Source organism: Centruroides sculpturatus, unplaced genomic scaffold (assembly GCF_000671375.1).
Source record: "Centruroides sculpturatus isolate CEXI.00-Female unplaced genomic scaffold, Cexi_2.0 scaffold676, whole genome shotgun sequence".
Classification (NCBI taxonomy): domain Eukaryota; kingdom Metazoa; phylum Arthropoda; class Arachnida; order Scorpiones; family Buthidae; genus Centruroides; species Centruroides sculpturatus.
Window position 1 is genome coordinate 125,087 of NW_019384987.1, and position 27,468 is coordinate 152,554.

At 29.9% G+C, this 27,468-nt stretch overlaps 1 protein-coding gene across 1 annotated transcript; it reads right to left on the reverse strand.

The window, feature by feature from the left end:
- Positions 1-1,647: 1,647 nt before the first annotated feature.
- LOC111632940 (ectonucleotide pyrophosphatase/phosphodiesterase family member 6-like) lies at positions 1,648-19,418 on the reverse strand. The gene is made up of 7 exons (XM_023377458.1): positions 19,076-19,418; positions 13,393-13,749; positions 7,654-7,763; positions 5,812-5,967; positions 5,584-5,727; positions 5,187-5,301; positions 1,648-2,007 (listed from the first exon to the last, which is right to left on the reverse strand). Exons 1-7 carry the CDS (start codon positions 19,326-19,328, stop codon positions 1,796-1,798), a joined length of 1,347 nt encoding a protein of 448 aa, XP_023233226.1. The 5' UTR covers positions 19,329-19,418; the 3' UTR covers positions 1,648-1,795.
- Between the last annotated feature and the right edge of the window lie 8,050 nt (positions 19,419-27,468).

Here is a 27,468-nt window from a genome sequence, read left to right on the forward strand (position 1 = left end):
TCCATTCTTAACACTCCATGTTAACACTTCCATTCTTAACACTCCATGTTAACACTTCCATTGTTAAGGAAAGAAGTACTGTACCACGGGGGATAAAAGAAGTGTTTCTTTCATCCCCCGTAGTACACTATTAAATGTGGTAGCCTACTAAAACGCAGTCAAAAACGCAAAAAATCGCATCTAAAAATAGTACAATAGAAGCCGAGTTCTTCAGGGTAAGCCTTAACTTCCAGCCCTTATATCTTCAATAGCACGCCCTTCAGGTAAAAACGGGAATCTTCTTCATGGATGGGGGATAGAGGGCTACCACACCATATAACTCCCTTGATCGTACCGGGACTCGTTTTTGAGTTTTAGCAGCACGCACATTGTACACTTACCTTTATTATATATATTGATTGATGACTTAGAAATTAATATGTGTGAATAAAACAAAAAGTTATTTTAAATTAATGGCGTTGATTGATTATGCATTAGATTTAGCATAAAAACTTGTGGAATGTAAAAGTTTTAATTAAAAATCTAAGAAAGTAAATTTTAAAAGGTAAAATAGAACCACACTAACAGAGCCGGAAGCACCGCGATTATTATTAAGCGGAATAGAAATCTTTAAGATGAAACATCTTAAACTATAAATACGAAACTAATTAGGAAAAATACGTATTTAATAAATGTATAAATACTATCAGAATATATGCAGATTACGACAAATTTTTAAATCGAATAGTGCTGTAAGTACTTGAAATCGTAGATTAAATCTTCGAAGAGACAAGTAATGGCGGAACTTTCGTTTCGCTGTAGTGCGATGTTAGACTTGCATGATTGGTAAAATATAGATCACGTGCCATAGATGAAATATTGGCTCTGTGTGACGTTTTTCAATGCTTATTCCTTTACATATACAGTATATACTCGTATATAATAGATATGACAACTGCTAAAAGTTTTCAATATTTTTTTATTAATTAAAATACATTGTTATTTTTTTATATATAGCTTATGTATAATATACATACATATACATATATATATATATATACACATAAATTGTATATTTATTATATAAATGAACTTCATGATTATTTATATTAGCTTTTATATTACAGTTTTGCGAGACAATATACAGTTTTAAAATTAAAAATGTATATATGTGTTTAAAATGTATTAATGGATATTTAAAAACAGATTAATTAGAATATTTAAAATACAGTAAAACCTCCAATAAAGACCATCTTTAAATGGCGGCATTTCTTCACAGTCGTTTTGTTTTGAAGTGCATATTAAATAACCTCCAAACAATGACCATTATTTAAACAATAACCAAACACCTTTATCGTTGCCGAGAAAGGTGTTTGGTTTAAATATTTGTATTCGATCTTGTGGAACGAAATCTTCCAATTGTCCGTTTTCAACCTGACGATGGCCTATGGAATAGATCGAAAACGTTTGTTTTAAATAAACTTTCTCGGTAACGATAAAGGTGTTTGGTTATTGTTTAATGTTTTGCTGAGCCCGTTCTATTTAAGGCCATTATTTATGTTCCCGTTAGTGACCGTTGTTCAGAGGTTTGAATGTACGGTACTTCGGAATATAGGTTACTAAAAAAATCATATCAAATTGAAATGACGTTTTCATTGTAATATGTTCTTTCAGCCTTCCGATATAGATTGCTTTTGATTTAATTCATAAGAAAAAACGATAGAATTTTACAACAAAATTGGAAAAACATTCCTATCGAGAAATTATCTGTTTATATATCAATATATCGTCTAAAATGTAGCATAAAGACATATCTCTAAATGAAAAATATAAATTTCACCACCCATATAATTCCTAATAAAAATAAAGGTTTAATAGTGGATCCAGAATTAGGAAGTTCACCTAGCATATCTTTTACTCTATCCCAAGAACCATTATTTTTCAAAGGAGCCATTTGTAGCAGCTTACAAACTAAATTATAGTGGTCTACATTCTCAATTGGAGGCGAAAGATAATTCTTCTTTAGACCTGAAATAAAATATATCTATATATAATAAATATTTAATTTTTTATCGTTATAATATTTGTATTACGTTATATAAGTTCTAATGCATGNCAGATATGTAACCAATATACAGATATACACAGTTAATGTTTGGTTACAGATAACTATCTGTAACCAAACATTAAAAAGAAACTAATTTTTAAAATAACGTTTATAACTTACCAAAATCTGTATATATTATACCAGTACGTTATTGTATTTTAATTGTTATTAGTTAGACTGTTGCAAATAGTACATAAGAATATGATTGATGATTTTGAGTTTGATAAAAAAAAAAAGGTTTAAATCCATTGAATATGAATATACAGTGCATAAATCAATGAACGATAATATTATATATTCTAAAGTTACAGTTAAACTATATAAAACGATAATTACAAAACAAAGGTAAACTTTAAGAATTTTTCTGCTTGTTTGCTTTTTGTACTATGGTTTAATACACAGAAGTATATTGATATAAAAGGCTGTATCCAGAAGAAAACTAATTGATCCATCGCCTTCTGTATGTTTCTATCAACAATACTGCCATTCGCTATTGGAAATATTAAGTAAAAATATATACTGTATTTATATATTTATGCTTGTGATATTTATAGTAAACTAAGAAAGTCTCAAAATTATTACATTTTGAGACTTTCTTAGGAAGTTGTCCATTTATAATAAATTAACATAATTAGGTAATATAAATTGCATTACTTTATCGACAGATATAGACTATTAAAGTGTCTTTCAACTAATAAATGATAAATACCAAAGTAAAACAGAAAAATATATATGAAGTTTATCAATAAGTTGTATAAAGTTAAATTTTACTGGAATTGTAAGCTAATCTCTATATAAATCAGTATGTTTGTTCGTTCGCTATACACTCCTAGGCCATTCGACCAATTGCTACGAAATTCGGCAGTTACATTCAAATACTTCTAATTTAGATCATGTCGTTTATCCCGCCCGAAGTATCAATTGCATTTCTATAAATCAATTTCTATTGTACTGTACTGTACAGTACATTCGGTTTTGTGATTTACACGTAGCGCCATCTATTAGCAAAAACTTTACCAAAATAAATAAAATTCTTATAAAAAATAGAATATTTTTTAAATATATATATATATATTATATTCACTTTTTGCGAGAATGCTATAGCACGAAATAGGCGCACTACATCGTTACTGAGACAGGTAGAACATAGCACTTGTCTGCGTAGAATCGAAAGTGTTTAAGCCTGCGTAAGCCTGAAAAAAGTCCAAAAGTACAGTATTTATGTTTCCACATCTAACAACTCGAGTTTTTTCATTTCTGAACGGCATTTTCTTAATTGTATAGGTGCCCTCCAGTAGCCAAATAGATGAAACCACTGAACATTGGTAGTTATAGGTTCGGGCATGGCCAACAGGCTGGCTACGTGGAGTTTTCCGGGATTTCTTCCTTTTAGTAACACCTAAATAGGGTTCGGCTTCCCATAAAAGTCTTCCCGGGATGCACCCCCCTCGGCAGATCGCTCGAGTGTCACGTTGCCATAACCAAATAACCAAACTAATTCTAATAAGCGAATATTTATTGTGACATCATCACAATGTCTGGCTGCAACTTTTCGCCATAATGTTCTCAATTCTTTTAGTGGTGTTATTGCTCCTGTACATCATATTTTTCCTGTTAGCAATAGAATTGTGCCCGCTATCTATCTGACTCCTTTCAGAGAAAAAAATTTTGAATTCAAGTAACGTAACTTCTGGTTCAAAGTTCAAAAGTTCGTATATAGTTAATCTGGAACTTTTGCCCTAAGCTTTCCGTATGTGGTCTCGATTTTCATCTATCTAACTCCTTTCTCGAGATTAAAGAAAGACGGGCAGACAGAGTTTATAGGCTACAATTTTTTTAAATTGCAACCCAATAATTTTTCTATAAACGCGATATTTACGAGAACATACTTTCCTTATAGTTTATAAATCTGTTGCAAATATAAACACTTTATTATCACATAAAAGCAATTATTCTTGCATTTTTACAAAAGTTTTTATATTTAAACACATCATATGAAGTCTTTCAGACGTTAAGGTTAGCAACTACGATCACATGTGGGGCCATCGCAACCTATCCAACAGGGATCATTTTTCAAATATTAATAGTAGACCAGTATTAATTAGTAGTCGTTGATCTCCCGGGAGAAAGAATTGTCAACGACTACTTTTGGTCGAATTACCTCAACTTTCTTTTGCAACAGCCCCTTCTTTCTATCAAACCAGCGGTATGGTGGCATTCGAACAAAAAATTGCATAATACAAGGTTACCAGCGAGCAAAAAATATGTTTTAAAGGTTTTGGAGGTTCGCAGAGTTTGTATTTGGTCTGTTTTTCGCGAAATTTGATTCGTTGGCATGTTACCGTTTGATATTCGGCTGTGAATGGTACAGTTTCTTAGAATTAACATTAGGAAAAAATATGATATCTGAAAAAGTTTAAGATATATTTTCAATTGCTGTCTACTTGATCATTGAAAGTGTACCATTTAGTACCGTCTGAGTAAAACATGACAGTGATAGGCTGAAATTACCAAAGTCTTTATATGGTTTTCGTTTTAATGTTTGTTATATTTTAGTATTTGGTTTATAAAACTACAAAGGTTATCTTATGTAAAGGTTTATCACACCAAGCGACCAATCTAACACATTTTAAAAATTTAAAACTCTACTGTACAACAATTTAATTAATTAAAGAATTTTTAAAATGTGTTGATTGATCACTCGGTGTGATACCTTTGCCTAAGATAATCTTTGTAGTTATATAAATCAAATACTATAATACAATAAAGGGTAAGAAGTATGAAATTACCTAAAAGATTATTTCGTACTTCTAATCTTAACCTTCGGTGTTGTTATTTTTTTGCCCGGGCAACGTCGGGTTCATCTGCTAGTCTAATTATAAATGAACAGTTATAAAACATTGACGAATTATTCACTACATTAATGCAATTTAATGTTATAATAAATTAATTTATAATGCATTATTAAATATTTAGCATTATAGATATATCAATACTTGTTACAGATTCAGTCGTGTATTTTTGAAGAAAGTCAGATTTCGAGGAACTAGAACTCTAAATAAACTGAAAAAGACATAATTTACTTGTTGAATAGATTTACCTGGTCCTCTAGCAAAGAATATAGTTCTCATGTCTTCAACGACGTTTGGATCATATCCATGATAACCATAAATAATGGGTTCAGATTTCGTTCGGGTTTTGTTAAAATCAGAAAGCTGTATAAAGAAAGAAAGAATGAAAAGAAATATAATAACCTTTTAAGCTTGAAAAATATAAAATATATAAATATCTATGTTTATTTCACGTACTTTTTATGAAATAACAACATAAAGTAATTATCTGAATAATAAAAAAAACTTAACTAATTAAATATTTGATAGTTTCAATATTAAATTTAAAATAATTTAATTTGGTTATTTTTATAAAAATATGTATCGAAAATATGCTTTTGAAGATCTTTGTTAATACTGATGTAATGATAAACGATTATTGTTTACCGCTTTAATAAAATATCCTTTATCTGCTAATAAAAACAATGGCAAAACATATTTGTTATGTTTAAAGTGATATTTTTCGGGAATTTCTTCTTTCTTAAATATTTGCAATCCTTTAATATTTGCTTGTTTTAGGTCATTGTATAGCTGAAATATTAAAATAATCAACGTTAACGCATTCTTATTAAAAGGTATGAAGTAAATAGGAATCAAGAAAAAGTATATATTTACTTTATCTAATTTTCCTTCTACAGGCTGAATCATAGTAGATGATCCTTTATATAAGCTATATTTTATATCATCGGCAAACGGTTCCAAGCTAATCTCATCTACATATTCCGGACCAGTATTGGTCATTCCGTGATCACTTACGATAACAATGCTTACCTATATAAACAGAATATATAATATATTTGATAATTATTACATTAATTCTTTAAAATAAAATGCATTTATTTATCTGATAATTTGATATGCACTTCTAATACAATGAGAATTATAAATTTAGATGTATAACATGAAGTACTGTATTATCTAGGAAAATTACGAAAATATTTTCTGAGAATTATAAGAATTTCTACGCAAATTCAATTTAAAACTTATTCAAAATATATTTTCAACAAATGATTTAGAAATTAGAAGAGATAAAAGAAAAGGAATCGTCCATAAATTACATAACACTATTTGTATACTTTTCAACTATCACCCCATTCCCCGTAATGTTGTCGTACAGTACATTTAACCTCCTAAAATTACGTAACGCTGCGTTATCCCCAATTGTCTTATTTTATTATTTATTATTCCTTATGTAATTACTTTGTTAATTACATGTATAACGTACAAAGCAGTGAAATAAACAGTACCGTTCGCTATGCTACACTCCAGAAGCAAAGATGAATCATTCTGTTACCAAGAGTTTAGACCGTAGCATTACGTATGGTGATTTCTTGTAACCGTGAATGAATCAAAAAGGCGAGATAAGATTAACGAGAACATTTATTAGCTTACTTACATCCGACTTGAATTTTACACAAAAGGCATCTGAAATCGTGAACAATTGACGAAATAAAGTATACATTTATCAGATAATAAACAAAGACTCAGTTTGTAAACAATTTACCTTTTGTATATACAACTGACAAGGTTATCTTTCAAATTATAAACAGACTCGATCCCGAGCGGTCTTTCGATGGTCGGACATACAAAAAATGAACAGATAGCGCCTAACTCAAGCGCGGTTTACAATAACGAATATGATTAATCTTAACATTACGTAACGTTTTTGTAAACAGCCCACCTCCTTGTAACGTATCCTAACGATTATCTGCACTCTCACGTATCCATATGTGTGTTACGTAATTTATAGACAGCCCTATATTTTCAAGAAAAAAAAAATTCTCTTTTCTTGATGGTATTCTTATTGGTTAACAGATACTGCTCTTTAAAAAGAGTTTTTAACATGCAGGATCTGTGACGTTTTATGTAATGTTTCAGTTAATCAATTATTATCAGATATTTTTTCAAAAATATACGAACGCTTATAAGAAATTAAAGTATAATAGAAGACTGGAAATAAACAGGAACCGGTTATAACAATATAACATAAAAAAATATTTTGTGGATGTAAACCTTGTAACTGATATTATTTACTATTTTGATTTTTTAGCGACTGCTGTCAAGTACCGAGCATTAGTCTAATACGAGCCTCATCTTGACAGCCTACGGCCCAAGTTGTGATCAGTTATTTTCAAATTACAAAATGCTCATCGTGGAGCGCCGAATATCCGTTCCTATGGGACTGTATTGTACTGTACGGTACGTCTCATAGGAACGGATATTCGGCCTGGACTTACGGAACGACCACTTACGGCCTGAGTTAGAATAAGACTTTATTAAATATAGTATAATAGACAGTGATTGTATTTTGGTATTACCTTATTTTTCTCGGGTAAAATATAACGCATATGAAAAAACGGCCCATCAGAAAATCGGGAATTTCCTACTGGGCTAGTCTACCATTCAGATAAATTTATAATATTGAAAATAATTTTTAAAAGGTTATATAAGACAAACCTGATTAGCAAGTCCACGTTGCGATATCTGACCTTGAAGATGATCTAAAATTTTATCCATTTCTTTCAGAGCATTTCTTGTTTCTGGTGCGTCTGGTCCTTTATGATGACCTGGAATTAGAAATATCTGATTATTAAATTTAAATACATGTTCAAAGAAATTGATTTCTGAGTGATAAATAATAATAATACACGTATATAAAGAGAACTGTGAAAAATTACAATACATGGACATCTGCAAAAAGCTTTCCCGGGGATAAAGCTTAAAGACAAATACCGTATTTACTCGCATATAAGATAAGGTTTTTATTCATTTTTCACTGCTTCAAAAACCTAGGTCGTACTATACGCGCGAACGAAGGATTCTTTGCGTTTTTGCAATAATTTCTGTGAACTTCATGTTGTCATTATAGTCTATTTATCGTAAGTTGGCACCTATTGTAAACAAATTAAGACACATACACCTTTGTTTATTGGTTTAATCCTACATCCATCAATAAAAAACTGCGTTGCATCTCATTCGTTCGCAGAAAATAGTTTCTCGTTATTTATAAAAACATTAATAAAATACAGGTCATTTAGCAATGATTATAAATCTAGTTATTTTATATTAGTTAAATTGTTATTTTTAATGATTATTAGCACATTCTGAATCATTAAAAACAAACTTTTTCTGGTCAAGCTCACTATAATGTTTCAGTTTTGTTTTCTATTCATCATTTGATAATATTTTGTGATTAAACGAAATAAAATTAGAATTGTATTGATAAATCTAATTTTCTTTATTTCGGTCTCTAAAGTCACACTTCGTCCTATACGCAAGATCGTCTTATACCCGAGTAAATATGGTAATTAGATCAATAAATTTTATTTAATTATTTAATTTTTCGGGCGAAATGAGTAAGAACTTAAAGAAAGATCTTTTCGTGCACAATAAGCAATTAACAAGTCATAGTTGTTATTGATAAATGTATTCGTGTAAATAAACGGACAAATTTGATAATAAAAATCACATATACTAAATTATTACTATATAATTAAGTTTCAAAATATTGTTATATATAATATGAAACTCTTGTCTACAACTTCTTTATAATTATAAATTCTATTTTTTTGTTCAATTATAAAAAAACCAATTGTATTTTTGTAAACTCCTGTATTTCAACCTATAAATTCTATATTACATTATAACGAAACAGTTTTGCACTATTTCTCTATAAAATTATTAATTGTTTTATTCAAAGTTTTTAAAATTATTACTATTTTAACAAATAATTTCAGATTAAAAAAAACAGCATTACCTTCATATTAAAGTTATGTATTCGTGTGTAAACGGTCTTAGTTTCCACGGGCTTCCGCAGAGAACAAATGGGGCACTCGCTCTCCCCTGGGATTGAATAAAAAATTCTACAAATTATAATCGTAAAAGTGATTGAGATATGTAACCTTACACTCACGACCATGGGCCGCTTTGTCTATCTTTTTGTATTTATTTAATACTGTATTCTATAATCTACTTGTTAAAAACCCAAAAAATTATATAATTAAATAAAAATTTATTGATGTAATTATTGTCACCAAGCTTTACCTTTCACGGAAAATATAAATTCTCTGCATACATTAATAACCTATTTAATAATATTAAATCTAATGTTATAGTTTATGCCGATGATATAAAACTCTTAAATTAAGACCTAACGTTTTACCAACCGATCTCAAAATTTTATCTTTAGCTTTTAGTTAAGTAAATCTAAGAATTAACATTCGTAAAACTGTTGTGGTGTACTTTTCTCTGATTAGAGATCTTTCTCTTTTTCACATTCATATCTATAATCATATCTTAAATTATGTAAATTCGTATAATGATTTAGGGGTCATTTTTGACAATAAATTTAAAGGTCATATAGAAAAAATTGCTAAATCTATCTCAATACGCCGGGGAATTTTATGGCGTTTTTGTAGGCTGATATCCTCAAACTGTACTAAGGTTGATGTTCTTTACTAACTTTTAGTCTTTAATAGGCTAGTGCTTATCAATCTGGGCAATGACTGCCCCATCGATATAGTATTACGTAAAAGTTATTAATGAAATAAACAAATTATATTTCCTTCTGAACAAATTTTGCCATCTACCATATACTAATAATGTCGAAGTCGCAGGAGTCAGACTGAATTACCTGATTTCAAAGAAAGGATCAAATACTTCGATCGTATTTTAACTTATAAATATTTTAAAGGAATAATACCCAATTATTGGCTTAAACTGAAAGTTCCTTCCAGGAAAATGCAATCTGTATACTCCTTTTTATCGATCATCGCTATCTCATAGATTTTTCTTTTATCGTTCCATTGTTCCATCGATTACATGTCTTCTGTTGAGCATTACTTTCATCACGACTTTACAAAATACAAACATTTATGCCAACAATTTCTATATAATGTGTGATTTTGTTTTGTCCTTATATCATTTTGCTTTCCCTTTTTACTTTTTTTATGTTTTATACATTTCTTGTTATTATATAATTTTTAATTGTATTTTATTGTAATCTTGGATAATTTTGTTATGTGTGAGGTGAAAATCTACTGTCCATCGACATTTCCAATTAAATGTAAAATAAAATAAATAAATTTTCTGCGGACCCCCATGTTGGTCTGTGATTGTTTTATGAATCACAGAACGAAGTTATTTCACTAATTATTTTATTACATACTAACAGATGAGCCCGGTGTCGCTCGGGCAAAAAATAACAACAATCATTAAGATTAGTAGATTCTTTCATATTCTAACCCTTCTATTATATTATTTTATAGTATTTGATTTATGTAACTACTAATGTTACGTCTAAGAAACTGTTCCATTTACAGCCGAGTATCAATTGGTCATCTGACAACGAATCGAGGAATTTCGCGAAAAACGTACAAAATATTTAAACCCGGCACCGTCGAAAACCACTTAAAACATATTTTGTGGAGGCTGGTAACCTCGTATTCTGGATTTTCCAATTTCAATGTCACCATACTGCTGGTCCGATAGAAAAAAGGGACCATTGCGAAAGAGGGTTGAAGTAAGCTAATTCGAGCAAAAGTAGTCGTTGACCTTCTCCAGGAAGAGAGGATGGTCAACGATTTCTAATTAATACTGGTCCACTATTAATATTTTAAAAGTGATCCGTGTTAGACAGATTGCATGTGATCGAGTTGCTAACCTTAACGTCCGAAAGACTTCGTATGACTTGTTTAAATAAAAAATCATGTAGAACTGTGAGAATAATTGCTTTTATATTATACCTACGCAAGAACACCTTATCTCACTGAGAATTATTTATTAACAGTAACGAACGTTTTCACCTTTAACCCACGTTTTTTTATCTATTTTATTATTTTGTTATTTTAAATTGTATATAATATATACCTATTACTGTAATTTATTTTTTGAATTCAAATAGTTCAATATTCGACAGAATTTTGAATTTAAAATATGTTCTTAACTGTTCTATAAAAAAAAAGTTATCAATATTCCTTGATTTTAAAAACCTGAAGATAATCTTTAGAACAGGGCCGTGTTCAGTAAAACAGAATTCTTGCTATGCTAAGTCTAATTATGCTGTGATATGTTGAACTCGTTTCTTACTATTGCTTGACTCCTCCCACTGCTAGAATTCTAGGTAGTTCAGTCAGTTTTTTTTATCTATGCTAACTTCTATTAGTGGCATCATTGTTTTTTTCTCGTCGTACGATTTGCAAGATGGCTGCTCGTGTTGGACTAAACGTATTTTATTATAATCATCACAAAGTTATTTTCTCATTCTAAATCATTAACTGGTTCTAAAATGACTTCGAAATGTAAAATTATCACACGTCTGTATAAGAGATTCCCAATACATTTTAAATTAACAGAAGACAACGGTCCATTTCGTTAATTACAATTAATGATTGCTTCGTTAATTTCATCACGATCTGACGCAGCTCCAATTTGAATAATTGTATTGAATTCTTCATCCTTTTCCACCAGTTCGTTTGCGACAATCGTTCCGATCATAATTTTAACTTCGTCCACCATTTTGCCCAGTTAGTTATCTAAGAATAATCGTTCAATGATGCTCAGAACATTCTTAGCTCCGCCAACTAAGCCACTCAGAACTCTAACTTAGGTGTATGCATTACTGAACATGGCCCAGAATCACCACTGTTGCCACTGAATCGGCACTAGAATCGTCATTGAGAGACGAGAGATAAGTGACTAGAATACGGCCCTGTATGCCTCCATGCCCACCCGTATCACGTCGTGTATTCACGATAGAGGTAGCCCAACAGGATACTAGAACCTCGTATCATTTGTACTTTTTCCTGTAATAAATGGCGTAATCACTTAGGCTACGGTACATTTACATATGTACATTTTCATTCTATTCCGCCAACTCCTTCTTGATGCGCTAATTTTTATGACAGTGAGTGATACAGCACGCACTGATATTGCAAGAAAACTCTGAAAATTGTACTTTTTAACTAACAAACCAACGTTTCCAACATATTAAAATCACATTTAGAATTTAGCGTTATTTGTTATACTTCTTGTCATTTTAATCCAGCACGTAAGCTGTACAAAAACACACGTGTTAAAAAAACTATTAATGAATCATCAATTATTCTCCAGAGTTCGATTCCCTTAAAGCATAGTTTTCCAGTTTACCATGGAAAAAAAATTATTTAAAAAATGAAAAACTGTACTTTTGTATTTTAAAGAAATCGGACTATGGAGAATAATAATTTTTAAAATCAAATAATTAATTTGATATTAAAAATACTTAAGGTCATAAATTTTTTTTCTAAATTGGAAAAAGTGAATTTTTATGAATTGGAAGGAGGAGAATTGGATCTTCCAGAAGATTTGGAGCAAATTAGTGAAAACGGAACAACTACTGTATAACGGAACGAACTATAGTTTAGTTAGTATCTAAGACACATAGAACCAATATGGGACAAATTGTAACTCGCCGGCGTTAAAATATGTTCCAAGTGTATTACTAAATTGTATTACTAAATTTTCGATGGCATAATGTAACTTTTCCAAACAGAGGAGTCTTAAAATTTCCACTGGATTTTTGGGAGATTGGGCTAGAGACCCCATTTGACCAGTGGAGAAGATGAGAGGGGTTTAAATTTTAGCTAAAATAAAACACGACGTTTATGGACGAACCTTTATTGCCTATTAAATGTCACTACTTGACATTTTTATTTTAAAGCAATAAGGATTTTTTAATAAGTTAATGAAAAATTTAATTATATAAATCAGTTTTCACAGTATAACATTGTATTATTTATTTAATATAATATATTATTATTTAATGTAAATCTTTATATAAGAATAATTGTGAGTAATATTGGCCTTAACTACTTATGTAAACAGTAGTGTTTACATAAAAGTTTACATTAGGATTAGGAAATGCAACACAAAAACGATGCCTTTCGAGAGGAAATTGACCCTAGTTAGGTGTTTAGACACGTAAAAAAAACTAAATCTGCACGCCGCCAGCCTATTAGTCAGGCGCGAACCCGTGATAAGTACGGGTGTTCACTGCCTTTTATCCGCTTGGCAATTGGTCTGCACAAATTCATATTAGTCTTCAGTATATAAATATATTTATAATTATCTTTTGAAAGATTAAATCAGTTATATATATAGTTTATATAATCATTAGCCATTAAGTTAAAATAAATTATTTAATAATTGCATACAAACCATTGTTATCTACAGCACCATAGTAAACCATAGCTAATCTAATCTCGTCTCTATGGAACATATTGAGTACGTGTTCTAATTTTCCTTGGATATCTTTTGTGACATTTTCTCCTCCAGCAGTATATCGATGTGGCAAGAAGAACGTAGGTAGTATACCGTGAATTTCCACATCACTTCCGGGCCACCAATATAAAGCTGTTTTAATTCCCCGTTTTTCGGCAGTTACCCATATAGGCTCTGCACTTTCCCACCAATGTGAGTTAGTAGAATTAGGATTATAAAGCATCAAGAAAAACTCTTCTCTTTCTGCATCATACATGATGTTCTGAACGAAGCCATGACTCTCTGGATAAAGACCTAAAATACAGAAAATAATTTAATTGATTATCGAATTTCATTTATTGAACATCTAAAATTAGATTAGACTAAAATTCTTGTAGGATTTGTTTTCTATTAAATTAGTTCTTTTATTTTTGGTCCTTTCGCTCTCTGAGGGCATTTTTTCCATATCAATCGTTGGCTAGGCCAGGCCCATAGTAAGGAACAGGGCCTGTCCACATATGAAAAAAAATTCTCGGGGTGGCTTGGCGGATTCGATCGGTTGACGCCTTGACTGCCTTGACCATCCACCCGTCTAATAATTAATATAATGCATAACGTATTCTTATGGTAATAATGCGAAAAATATTTTTAATTCTACAAAATAATTAACATGAGAAAAAGTTATTTGAGAAAAAACATATTCAAAAATTTTTATTTTAAATAACAATATATAGGCCTATATAATATTTATGAGAAATAATTAGAGGGAAATATTTAATCTCTTGTTAAGTTTTCTGTTATTGTATAGTACAGTATTGCTTATTTTAATGTTTTGTAGTACAGTCTACTTGATAAGCGATAATGATAGTGAATGAAATAACCTTTAGGAAAAAGATGCTTAGAAATGATAACATTGACTTATATAACAAAGTTCCAAGGATAAATTTGTTGATTAAATTGATTTAATCGATTTAATCAATAACATTGACTTATTTGAATTATATAGATTTGATTTAATTTGCGAGACATTGTAACTATTCATTTCGATTTTGCCGGTTTTGAACAAACCTAACCAACATAGGGGGAAAGGACGAAGAATAACGCTTTGATTCAACAATAATAAAAAAATCATAGAAATTTGAAATCGATTCAGATTCTGTTGATTTTTTAATGGGTAGCATGAATCGGATGTCGACACCAGGAAAAATACAAATAGTTTTTTGATTATTAATAAAATGCAATTTTAAAGGATATGTTGTCTAGTCTTTATGGACAATATTCTAATAGTGTGTAATTTTCCCAATTTTATGTTTGGACAAAATGCATAAAAATAAATCATTTTGTGAAGAATAATGTTACAATTAATTATTCTGTGTACTGCATTTTAAATAACGATCTTTATTTCATGTAACAAAAGTTTGTTACAAATATTTTGATATATATTGTGGCAAATAAAGTGTTTAATCTGCATATGATTCGCATAAAGTGTTCCACATGAAAGTATTCGTTTGTAATACAGTATTTTAAAACTTAGCTGTTCATATTCATACATATAGGCCTATGTATTTCTATTAATGATTCTGAGTTATTGATTGAAAATTTAAGAGCGATGCATATTTTTATAATTTGTTGTTTTAAAAATATTTTCCTATTCATAAATATATGTAGGCTATATATTACACATATTGTTGTGTCGGCACTAAGAGTCTTTTTATCGTGAATTTGACCAGACGCTTAATAACGATTATAAATTTTGATTTTTATCGAAAGTTTTTGTAATAATTTGGAAAAGCGTAAAAACTAAAGGTAAAAAATATTAAATCACTATCTTCCATAAATAACGTTCTTTAATTATGAAGTTAAACCATATCTATTATAAATAGATATTGTTTAACTTCATAATTAAAGCAAAGGTTAATGATTAAAATTTTAAAGATTTAATTATATACTTTGTATTTTACATCCAAAATAATTTTTAGGAAAAGTAAATAAATAAATAGATAAATTTCAAAAGAAACCTTCGTTTCGTGTAATTTTCTGATAAATCGAATAAACATTTTCTTTTATAATTTTATATACACTATTTTATGACTTTTAAATTGTCATTCTTAATGCATTACATTTAATTTATTTTTAATTTAAATTATTACCACCAAGTGTCTGATATATTAGATTTGCATTAATGAAGTATTAGACAGATTGATTAATAAATTATTTTACTTTTTTTTATTAAACTCATTTAGAAATATTTCTCTTTCATATTTTGTTGGGCTTCAATTAAAAAAAAAAAAAATGTAGACCTATAAATTTCCGTTGTCGTCCGTCCGTCTGTCTTTCCTTGAGCTCAAGGACGGAGTTAGATAAACGAAAAACGAGACAAAACAGATATGGAAACCTTAGGGCAGGTGGTCGCGATTAACTTTATACGAACTTCCGATGCAAACCTGACGTCATGTTATTTCAATTCAAATATTTCACTCTGAAAGCTGTTAGATAGATGACAGGCACAACTCTATTGTTAAAGGAAAAGTATGATGTACAGGGGCAAGATATTACAGTACTAATTTGAGGTGAAAACATACATTTTAAATTAAATAAATTAAAAACATGATTTAAAAATTGCAGCACGGCATTGTGACGATGTCACAATAAATAAATGCTCGTTTATAAGTTAATATCATTTACATACATAATTAACATTTCTTTAATTGACTCAACAATAGATAAACATTTAATAATGCCAATAATAAATAATGTCATTTGTCCTAATTACTTAGTGTTAATAGTATTTGTTGATATATAAACATATAAAATATATATTATACAAAACAAAAAATAGCGATGTTTATTTTCGAAAGAAATTGTAAAAAGATTGTTTTTATGGGAAATTTATCAGAAGTTAGATTAATATACTGTAGTTTATAAAATCCGAAATATAGGCTTAATAAGCTTTAAGACCTAGATTTTCTTTAAATAAACCATAAAGAGAACTAAGAAGTCGACGATATTAATAAAATTGATTTTGATGTGATGTGGCTTATTTTAATCATCAGCATAATATTTTAATAAAAATACAAAATTCAAAATTTTCTACCAGACCATTTAGAATAAAACTAACTTGAAAATTTATGATGATATAACTTATCTTAACAGTGAAATAGATTTTTTAAAATTATTTATATAAAATGCTTTTAACTTAATATATTATTATATTAATTGAAGACGAAAAGGCCTTTTTTATTGTTAATATGAATGCTTTTCTTAGTGTTAAAGTGGCTTTTTGATAAAGTTTTTCACTTATAAATTGACGAAGAATATTTCTTAAAAAAATAAGTTGTTTTTATGATTAAAAAAGTTTTTCGGAAATGTGTAAATGTAACATAATTTCCAGTTCTTATATGATACTTAATTTTATTGTAAACATGCAATTTACTAAATCACAATTAATTAAAAATAAATATTTCTTTGTAAAATTACGAAATATCCATTACCATATTTTAAATAAAAAATAAAAATAAATTAAAATTAAAAGTAAAATATTGCTTATATTTTTATAATTTCAAACAAAAAATTCCTCACTATTCCACACGTTTCTCTTTATTATTATGTTAATACCTATTTCAACTTTTTGTTAGAAAACCTGGTTGCCTTATTGTGAACCTGGCCGATTCTATAATGGACATGATTAAATATAAAAGTTCTATTAATATCCACAGGAGGAAGCAAAGAATACAAAAAGCTAGACTATGGCCAGATGTAACCATTAATTGATTTATCATCAATTCGAAACCATCGATAGTTTTGAGGCCATCGCACAGCACCACACAAAGATTACTGAAAGCATGCGTGACAACTAGGGTTTCTCATTTCCCGGTCTTTTGCTTGTCCCGGGATCCCGGGAAATCCCGGGATAGAATTGATTATTTTTAGGGTATACAAAATATCTTGAAATCAAATGATATAATTATTTTCCATTTTTTAAAGTAATTTTAAAGTTCTGTAACCTCCAAAATCATATTAATAATGCTGTGTAAGGTCTATAGGCCTATAATAAAAATTACCTTTAAATAACGTAGAAATTTTCACAAATAGAAAAAAATTAATTAAAGTTTGCTGGAAACTGCATACAACAACAACAAAAAAAATGTTTTGAATTGAGTTAAAAATTAAAAAAATGAACTTCTAATTTAGAAGGTAATTTTCGTTTTTTAAATAAAATATAATACAAAATATTGCAAACTTTTATAAGATTTTAAAAAGCAAAGATGGTCAATACTCCGATAACTCACTCTAATTCTTATTTTAGTAATGAAAAGTCTTGCCACCGAGAATGCCCTTTCCGATTCAATTGATGTGATTGGAATAGTGTTTAATGCATTTAAGAGAAGACAGATATTATGTGTTTTTTCACCTGTAGCCTGGAAGATTTCGAGTTCGTTTTCGAGATTGTAGTACTTCTTTCGCTCTCTAGTATTCTTGATTTGTCTACCTTGGCTGCTTTAATAGCGGCATCAAGCTTAGAGCTCGATAATTCGGCAATTCATTTGGCTTTAATAATCAGGTTTATGAAGAAAAACTTCATACTTGCAGACTTTGTACTCGTTTGTATCCTTGCCCAATTTGCATAATCTGGCGTTAGGCATTTATTGAAAAGCTACTGGGCATGGTTAAAACTCAAGACAGCGTAAGCACAATTATTCCAGATATTACAGGTTCCGACAAGTAAATAATTTTTATAGTCCTGCCACAAATAAGCTATATATTAATTATTGACCATTTGTGACATGCTATAACGAGCAAAAATTTTTAAAAAAAACTAATAGGTAGGTTTAAAATTGATAAATACAAATGTATTTTGACAGTGAATGAGTTAATTATGCTTTCTATTTGCAAAATTCCTCAACCTTAACACAAAATAAGAAAAAAAGTGAATTTTTAAGAAATTTGCGGGATTTCCCGGGATATTTCCCGGGTTAAAAAAACAACCGGGATCCCGGGATCCCGGAATCCCGTTTGAGAAACCCTAGCTGACAACTATCGCCTACAATTCTTGTTTGACTTTTTAAAATAAAATAAGGGGTTTTTTTGTAGAAATGAACAAATCGAGACGTTTCGGAAAATATTTTTCAATCGAAACGAGTTATTTCAAATCGAAAAAATCCCGAAAAATCGAGACGTATAGCAACCATACATATAAGTTAATTTAATAACTTAATAAATATTAATTAATTAAATTAATAAATCGTCTACTAAATATTGATGAAAAATTTTTGAGACAATTGAAAATTATACTTTGATTGGAATTCAATGCGGAGACAACCAATAAATCGAGTTTAATGAAATATTATTTTTCAAAATAACAAATCAATTATGTTGAATCAATTAAAAATTATTAATATGAATGACATTAACGTTATGAAATGTAAAAAATTTATTTTATTTTTTAAAGAAACTATAAATTGAGTATTGCATTTATAAGATAAACATATTTTATATCATAAGCGACAAGAAAATTATAATGTTAAACTTGTAAATCTGCGCATAATTATCTGTTTTTGAATATAAATCATTACTAATAAATATATTTAGAATAAAGATTACATGTATTTTACAATTAATAAATTTAAGAATAGAGTCTTACCTGTCGCAATGCTATATGAATTTGGATATGTATTGGAAGGAAAAACAGGTTTGACATATTCTGCTTTGACGCCAAATTTAGCTAATTTGGCGAAACCTTTCAGACTCGAATCATTTACATAATCCCAACGGCATCCGTCAATGTGGATTAGAATCACTTTGGAAGATTTATTATGATGATCCCCGTTTACAAAAATACAGCTTAAAGCAAGTATAACAAATTGCAACATTTTCTGATGCTCTTCACTATACATTTGATGAAAACTTGGAATTTTGTTATCGACTAGTTACCAGTCATTGTAATCAAGGTCAGGTTACGTAACGAAGTAATAAGAAACCGAACACTTAACTCGTTTGTTTCGACTAGAACTCGTCTAAAGTAAGGAAAAACATCTTATGTTTGGAATAATATGTCATTCACATTAATTCGTTAATTTTAAATATGTTATAAAAACGAATAGAACCGACCAAAGAAACAAAAAAGTGAAAAATATTTTTCAGTGATACCAAATGAACTGCATACAAGAATGTTAGCCAAGTATAAACAGTCTTGATAAACTTTCGATTAGCTTCTAATATATATATAGGCCTATATATTAAAATATTTTTGATGAAACTTTATAATACTAATTCTTTTTTACCTTATCCCAAGTAAGATCACCAACTTCATTATTATGAGTAAATTCCAAATAAGCAATCCATTGTAGTCTGTGTTGAGGATCCTCAGTAAATGGAGTACTCAACAATTTACTAGAACTCTGTTCTGGACCATCTAAAATTAATATCGAGAACAAAAGTAAATTTTATTTTAAAACTGTTTTTATATTTTGTTCAAAAGCTAAGTTATCAGAAAATTAAACAGACATTCATTTATGTATAAATTTAAAAGGGAGAATTTGAAATTTATTTTATAAATCCCTTTTCTAAATCAGTTTTAAGTAATAAAATGATATTTTTCATTTATTAGAACTGATTTTTTGAGACAATTATTTAAAGTGTTTCACAATGACTTAGTCCAAAATCATTTAGTATTAAAATATAAAAATCATAGTATTTTTTGTTCATCATTTTAAACTAATTGCTTAATTTAATTAATATTTTTTATTTATCAATGTAATATAACTAAAATATATGTTAATTTTAAGATTTTGTAAATATTCATTTATTGAAGAAAGAAACTATGAAGTATGAATTACATTTCTACATTGTTCTATACAACTTCTGTTAAACAAATTATCTTTAATTTAAAATTATATGGCTTTGTATCTCTCTGGTAATTTCTAGCCAATCATTCACCTATTCTGTAAATATTATAATACATATATTTGTAATTGTTAAATGTATAAAAGTAATAAAAGCAATAATTTTTCAAAATAAGAGTAATAATGACTACTAACTATCAACAATTTTTTGTAACAAAAACTGAACTGTAGGTTAGTTATTATCTTTCATTCATTACATATAATGATTTAATTAATGAATATATTTTCTATCAAAATAAGTGGCGAGTTTTAATATGTATTAAAAAGAATTCAATCTGAATTCTAATATTCTCTTATAATACTGTTACTTTTAATATTTATGAAATATAGTATTTTGAGAGAATAAAGTTAAATATAATAATAAAATGCTGTAATGCTATTATTTATAGCAGAACCAAAGATTAGAAGAAACTCTTAGGAGTAGAGATGTTTTCCACTTAATGCAAGTGTCTCTTATAAAAATTGTCTTATATTTTAAACCCAGTGATTTATTTAAATAGTCAATACATAGTTTTGTTTTTTAAAAAATGTCTGTTAACTAAAGAATTTCTAAATAGCCAAAGAATTGTCAAAATAATAGATATACAGTAGAACAGTGGAACCTCTATATTTGTAATATTCAATATTCATCACATTTTGATGACTTTTTATATTTTTCCATATTTGTCAGTATTTTCTGTATTCGTCACCATTCCCAACACCGGAAGTGGCACTACAATCTCACGCCTGCTCCAATCAGCTAGCCATGTTTAGCTAGCTGTAGTTAATCAGTCTGCTTTGTGTGGTCATCATGTGTGTTGTTGAGTTATTGAAAAATAATCAATNATTATAGTGTGAGCCGCCGGGGAGGTTGGGAAGACCTCTCCTTTCCGGCAACAAGTCGGTGACCTACTTTCTTGTCAAGGATGGCGTTTACGTTCTGTTACGCGTTACGCGAGTGGAGGAGAGTCAAAGGATTCGACGATAAGACGATGGCACAGTCGAATAAAGACACCATTTTTTCTAAACAAACCGTTTATTAAAGTCAGCAAAGAAAATAAAGCTTTCTAACACTCTGTACTTCTAATTCGCGTATGAGAGAGAGAGAGTTTACAATAAGCTTTCATACCTCCTGCGAAACTATCAGGGTGATAATTCTTCTGTAAATTCGGTAAATTGGCACAGGTCCTTCGGGTTTCGGAATAGGTCTGGCGAGAAAGCAGTATTCGACTTCCTTTGACGAACTTCGAGCGACTCCCCCGATCAGCGATCCTTCGTCGAGAAGGGGGAGGGAGGAGGGTTTTTATACTTTTTGTGGTGGGAAAATTAATCAGGTGATCAATTGTTTTAGCAGGTGTGGAGTTAAAGGTGGTGGTAGAATGGCAACAATATGGCGAATTTTGCCTGTAAGTGTAAACTATGCACGGATTCCTCGTGAGAATGTTTATATTAAGACATAAAATTCCCACGGACTCTATATTTTGACTTCGTATGTAAGGAATAAATTTATTTTATAAAATTAACTAAATTTTAAATCTCAATAGTAATAAATATTAAAACTTTATCACGAAAAAGAATATTTAAAAAAATTACTTATACAGACACTTTCAATTTTTACTTACAGTTAGAAATACTGTAGATAAATTCATTTATTATAAAGGAGACAAACAAACATTTATTTGAAAAACACAAATATTTGTTTATTTGGGTCTCTAATTAATAAAGAACGACGAAACACTATTTTAAAGTGCATTTTTATTCTACTAATATATTTATAAATAATATGTAGCCCAGAAAGTAGCCAATGCGCCAAATGATAATTTTTACGCCAAACTAAAAAAGGTAGCCAAATTTGGCGCAAAGTAGCCAAATCTTGCAATGCTGGAAGGAATACTAAATAATGCTCAAGTTGAAACTCAAAGGATTATATACCCCAAATTTGAAAAAATGAGAGAAAGACCAAAAGATAAAAAGTAGTGAGAAAGGTTAAATAGACCTTCTGTTATGCAAATATTACCTTAATTTTCTAACCTTCCTCACTACTTTCTATCTTTTCTCCTTTTTCTCCTTTTCTCAAATTTGGGTCTATAATCCTTTGAGTCACAACTTCAGCTTTATTTAGTATTCCTTCGTCATTCACACATCTCCAAGCATTTGAAAATATTTCCTTTTCACTTAAACATAAAATATGTATAAAAGTTTACGGCTTTGTGAAACTTCTTTTTTGAGTTTATGCCGTCGAAATTAAATTTAAAAAATAAAATAATTTGTCGGTTTTGTTTACACGTCTATTGGGCCGCATTGGAACTTGTCTTGGGCCGCGGGTTGGACACCCCTGATGTAGACCGAAATAATATTTGTTATTGTGAAATTGTATTCCCCCTTAATAGGGAAAATTTCCCTTGGAAATAAAAATTGATTGATTGATAATAACATTATTACAATATATGAATCTAAATCACTCAAAAATTGAACGAGATACATGAAAATTTTGCAATAGGTTATCATATGTCTATTGCAAAATATTGTTTCATATGTGACAACTGTATTAGTTAATACATGAAAATAAGACATTTTATTTATTAAATGAGTAGTTGATATTCTTAATTAATTAAACTATACGTAAAAATTCACGCACCCTAATTAAGAAAATATCCTACCCAAAGAGAGAAAATGAATATAGATAATGTTCTAAAAACCAAAACATATTTATTCTGCTTTCTAATAAACTCCAAACTTTATTTTTTGAATAGTTAATTTTAATTATTTCATATATTATATGCTTTGATGGTTAAATTTATTAATCAACAAAAAAAAGCACTGTAAGTTTAGTATACAAATCATTTATCTATAAGAAAAACCGCTCGAGACAAACTTATTTTTCTTACATTTCATGGTTTTATTTTTTGGGCANTTTTCAACTACGTTTAGTCTTCATTGAGTACTTAGGTGTATTAAATTGATAACATTTCAGACATTGTTATAAATATTTTTATGTTTCGATTTTTTAACCAAATGTTCGAACCGTTTTAAATTCGAATTTGTTATTGCATATTGGTTCAATTATAGAACGATTGATCAAATTGAAAATAGTTAGTTTGATTTTCGGCAATTCTTATTATTTTCAGCAGTAGGTGTTATATAACAATTACTATGATTGTTGAAATACTGAATATAAATGCTGTTTGCTTGCAAAACCACCGCGGGCGAAGTCGCGGGTAACAGCTAGTTAACATATAAAATTGTGTGACACTGAGATTTTGTTATAAAAATCTGTACATATTTTTGATTATTATAAAATGGCAAAAAGTTTAATTTTGAAGGTAAGGGTGATTTTTATTTAAAAAATTGTAAATGATAATAACGAGTAAAATCTACATTATCTCCAACCCCTCTCGAGATATTATTCCCTCTATCTGCTCACCCTTCGATCTTTTACTACGAAAATTTAATAGCATTAACAAGCTACCATGCCAAATTTTGTTTCTTAGTCATTACCACATCTTGACATATTAAATGAAATAGATTCGAACACATACATACTATACTGTACATATGCACGGAATTTCCCCCCTTTTTTGACTTTTTTGGGTTCAGGAGGTCTCAAAACGTGGAGATTTACAAAAAACTGAAAGGGTCAAATTTGACACGATTCCAATACTTTCTCATGTTATGTATACATATGTATACAGGACGCACTGACGTAGATTTTATTAGGAAATCTGAGACTAGTAAATTTTATCAAACTTTTATTAGATGTAAGAAACCCCTTCACCAATTTAGCTGAAATTCGTAAAACGATCTGGAGGTTGGAAACCTGCAGCCTTAAGGCCAAATATAGTCTTTTGTGACTTCTAATCCGACCTAATAAAAATATTAAAAATGATGATAAAATTCATGATAGCAAAATTAAACTTATTAGTTATGAAAATGTGTTATCCGCTCTCTTTTCCATAAAGACATGTAAGTATAATTTGGATATATTATTGGTAAGATATACTACTACCTACATCCGTGAAATCTTCAATACGTCATGCGGTCTTACGAGTTTATTCTAAAATAAGATGTGTCCTTCCCATAATGTAATAATAAAACTTTTTATTTATATTTATTAGTCTATATGTATTAGTATCGCTATTATCTAATGTAACAAATGGCATTCTAATAATACACTATCTGGCCAAAAGTATTCGGACACCCCTAAAGAAGTTGGTCTGGCAGGTGATGGTCGTTGATGCGTAACTGAAACGTATGAAAGTGTTGGTAGTGATTTGTCAGGTCATGTTTATGCATTTGTGAGACAATGAGTAAGTCAAAAGAGCTTAGTGAGTTTGATTGTGGCATTATAGTAGGATGCCACCTTTGTAGGAAATCAGTTTGTGAAACTTCAGACATTGTACAGAAGCCAAAATCCACTGTGAGTGATGTAATTGTGAAGTGTAAATGTCAAGGCAGTGAAAGTGGAAGAAAACGATGTGGCAGGCCGAAGAAAATGAGTGAATGCAGCCGTAGAATCCTGAAAAGGATAGTGAAACAAAGTCGCATGTCCTCAGTTGAAATCACTCAGGAGTTCCAAAGGTCATCAGGCATTAGTATTAGCACTAGGACTGTTCGTCGAGAGTTAAAAAACCTGGGATTCCATGGTCGTGCAGCCGCTCACAAGCCGAACATCACTCCCCAGAATGTGAAGCATCGATTACAATGGTGCAAAGCTCACCGTCACTGGACTGTGGACATGTGGAAAAGTGTTCTTTGGAGTGATGAATCTCGCTTTACAATCTGGCAGTCTGATGGATGTGTCTGGGTTTGGCGAATGCCCAGCGAGCACTTTTTACGTGACTGTATTGTGCCGACTGTAAAGTTTGGTGGTGGCAGCATCGTGGTGTGGGGGTGCTTTTCATGGTTTGGCCTGGGTTCCTTAGTTCCTGTGGTTGGAAACACGAACTCTAAGATGTATGTGGACATTCTGGACAATGCTGCTCTCCCAACTCTACGGAAATATTTCGGGGAAGGTCCATTTCTCTTCTAGCAGGATAACTGCTCCATTTACACATCGACACTTGCACAGGCATGGTTCGATGAAATGGGTGTTCAAAAACTGGACTGGCCTTCTCAGAGCCCCGATCTAAATCCCATAGAACATCTTTGAGATTAATTAGGACGCAGATTACGTAGTCAGCCACATCGACCATTCTCACTGCCAGCATTCACTTCAGCCGTGATAGACGCCTGGAAGTCAATTCCAATGGCCACCTATCAAAAACTAGTGGAAAGTCTCCCCAGACTTGTACAGGCTGTCATTGATGCAAAAGGAGGACAAACATCATATTAATATATGCGTCAGGACTCTCCGAGTCCGTACTACTAGGTGTCTGGATACTTTTGGCCAGATAGTGTATTTGTATAAACCTCTCTACAATATTACACTATAATATATTGTCTAGGAAAATCGGAAATTTTTGAATAAAAATCTAGGGAACACTTCATTCAACTTTTTTTTGGCAATCCTATGATACGACAAACCATCAAACTTACTTATTTGTAGTTACTTTATTAGATTTACATATTTGACATTTCTAGGTACCTATATTTAAATTTTATTGATAATTTCCGTAAGATTCTTTTACTGATATTTCTTTACTATTTTTAGTCGTTTTCGTCTTCACAACCAAAATGCACTGACTTTTATTAATTAATTAGATTCGATGAGTAATCTTAGTTTATTCGTGTATAATTACGAATATATTTTTTTCAATTTATTCAAAATATATATTCATAGCATCTTTTTTTATGGTGAAAACTATGATTTTTATCAGAAAAGGGGTTTTTCTACCATTTCCTTGGTCCCCTATTCTTATCATTCAGTTTTTCTGCGGTCAGTGGAATGATGAGAGATGGGACCCGACACATCCAGATAGACCACATATGAAAAATTTCAGGGATTGCTCGCCCGGATTCCGTCCTGATTTTCCCAGAGTGATAGGCTGATGATTTACAAGTCTTTGCTTTGGTGGTTAATCCCATGTCTTATTGTATCGCATTCATATATTTTACTATAGTATATAAAAAAAATATGATAATATACTTTAACTATATAATTTTTGAATGTTGAAATTAAAGATTTCATTCAAATTTGAAAGACGTGAAATTGGATTTGGAATAAACTTCTCGTTATATCGAGGATATAGTTTAAAAACGATGAAAGAAAAACAAAAATAGTATTGGCAAAATATTGTTCTTTTTGAAATATATTTTTAGGAGCAATTTCCTCTGAAATAAATATTTTTGATGGATTACAGATAAGAAATGAAATGCAGTATTAGGAACTATAAAGACACACCATTTGTAACAGATTGTAAGTTTAATAGATATTTACAATAAGAATGTGTTTCTACTTAGCTACAAGAATGCAATAATTAATTAATAAACATTATACATTTTGAATATCCATAATTGAATTAAATTAAACTTTATTAAAAGAAAAAAAAAACATTTCACTTAACGATACATCAATTGTTTAATTCAAGCATGTATTTCATCGCTTTCGGATTCATTTGAGCAAGAAGCAATATGTAACTCAACAAAAGACTGAGAAATGTAAGAATAAGTCCTCTAGATATTACAAAACATTTACCAGCTGTTAAATAAATAGGATGCCCACTAATTTTAATAATCAGCAACTGAATATCTCGGTAAAGCGGGCGAAACGACACTGATTTTGAATGCGATAATTCAACAAGGACAGGAACTGATTTCATATAGGACTCGTAAACAGAACCCCCAGTGATGCATATTATAATCATAGCTATAATAGCATATACTAAATCAAACGTTATTATTAATGATCCTCCAACTGCTAGAACTGTTTCATTTTCTCCTGCGAGGAAACCATTTACTTCAACACAGACAGCTACTAGAAGATGTGCAAACCAAGAAATTACCACAGACGAAAATACGTCGTCGACTTCTGTTACTAAATCACAAAGGTCATCGTGCTTTCTCAAGTATTGTTGAAAATAACGTATATTAAGAAAAACATTACTTTTAGAAATATTTTCTAGTTCGGCGCAAAAACTATCGAAGTGATCACGAAGACTGAATACTATTTCACTATATAACAGAATAAAAAATGCAACAGTACCCCAACCGTATA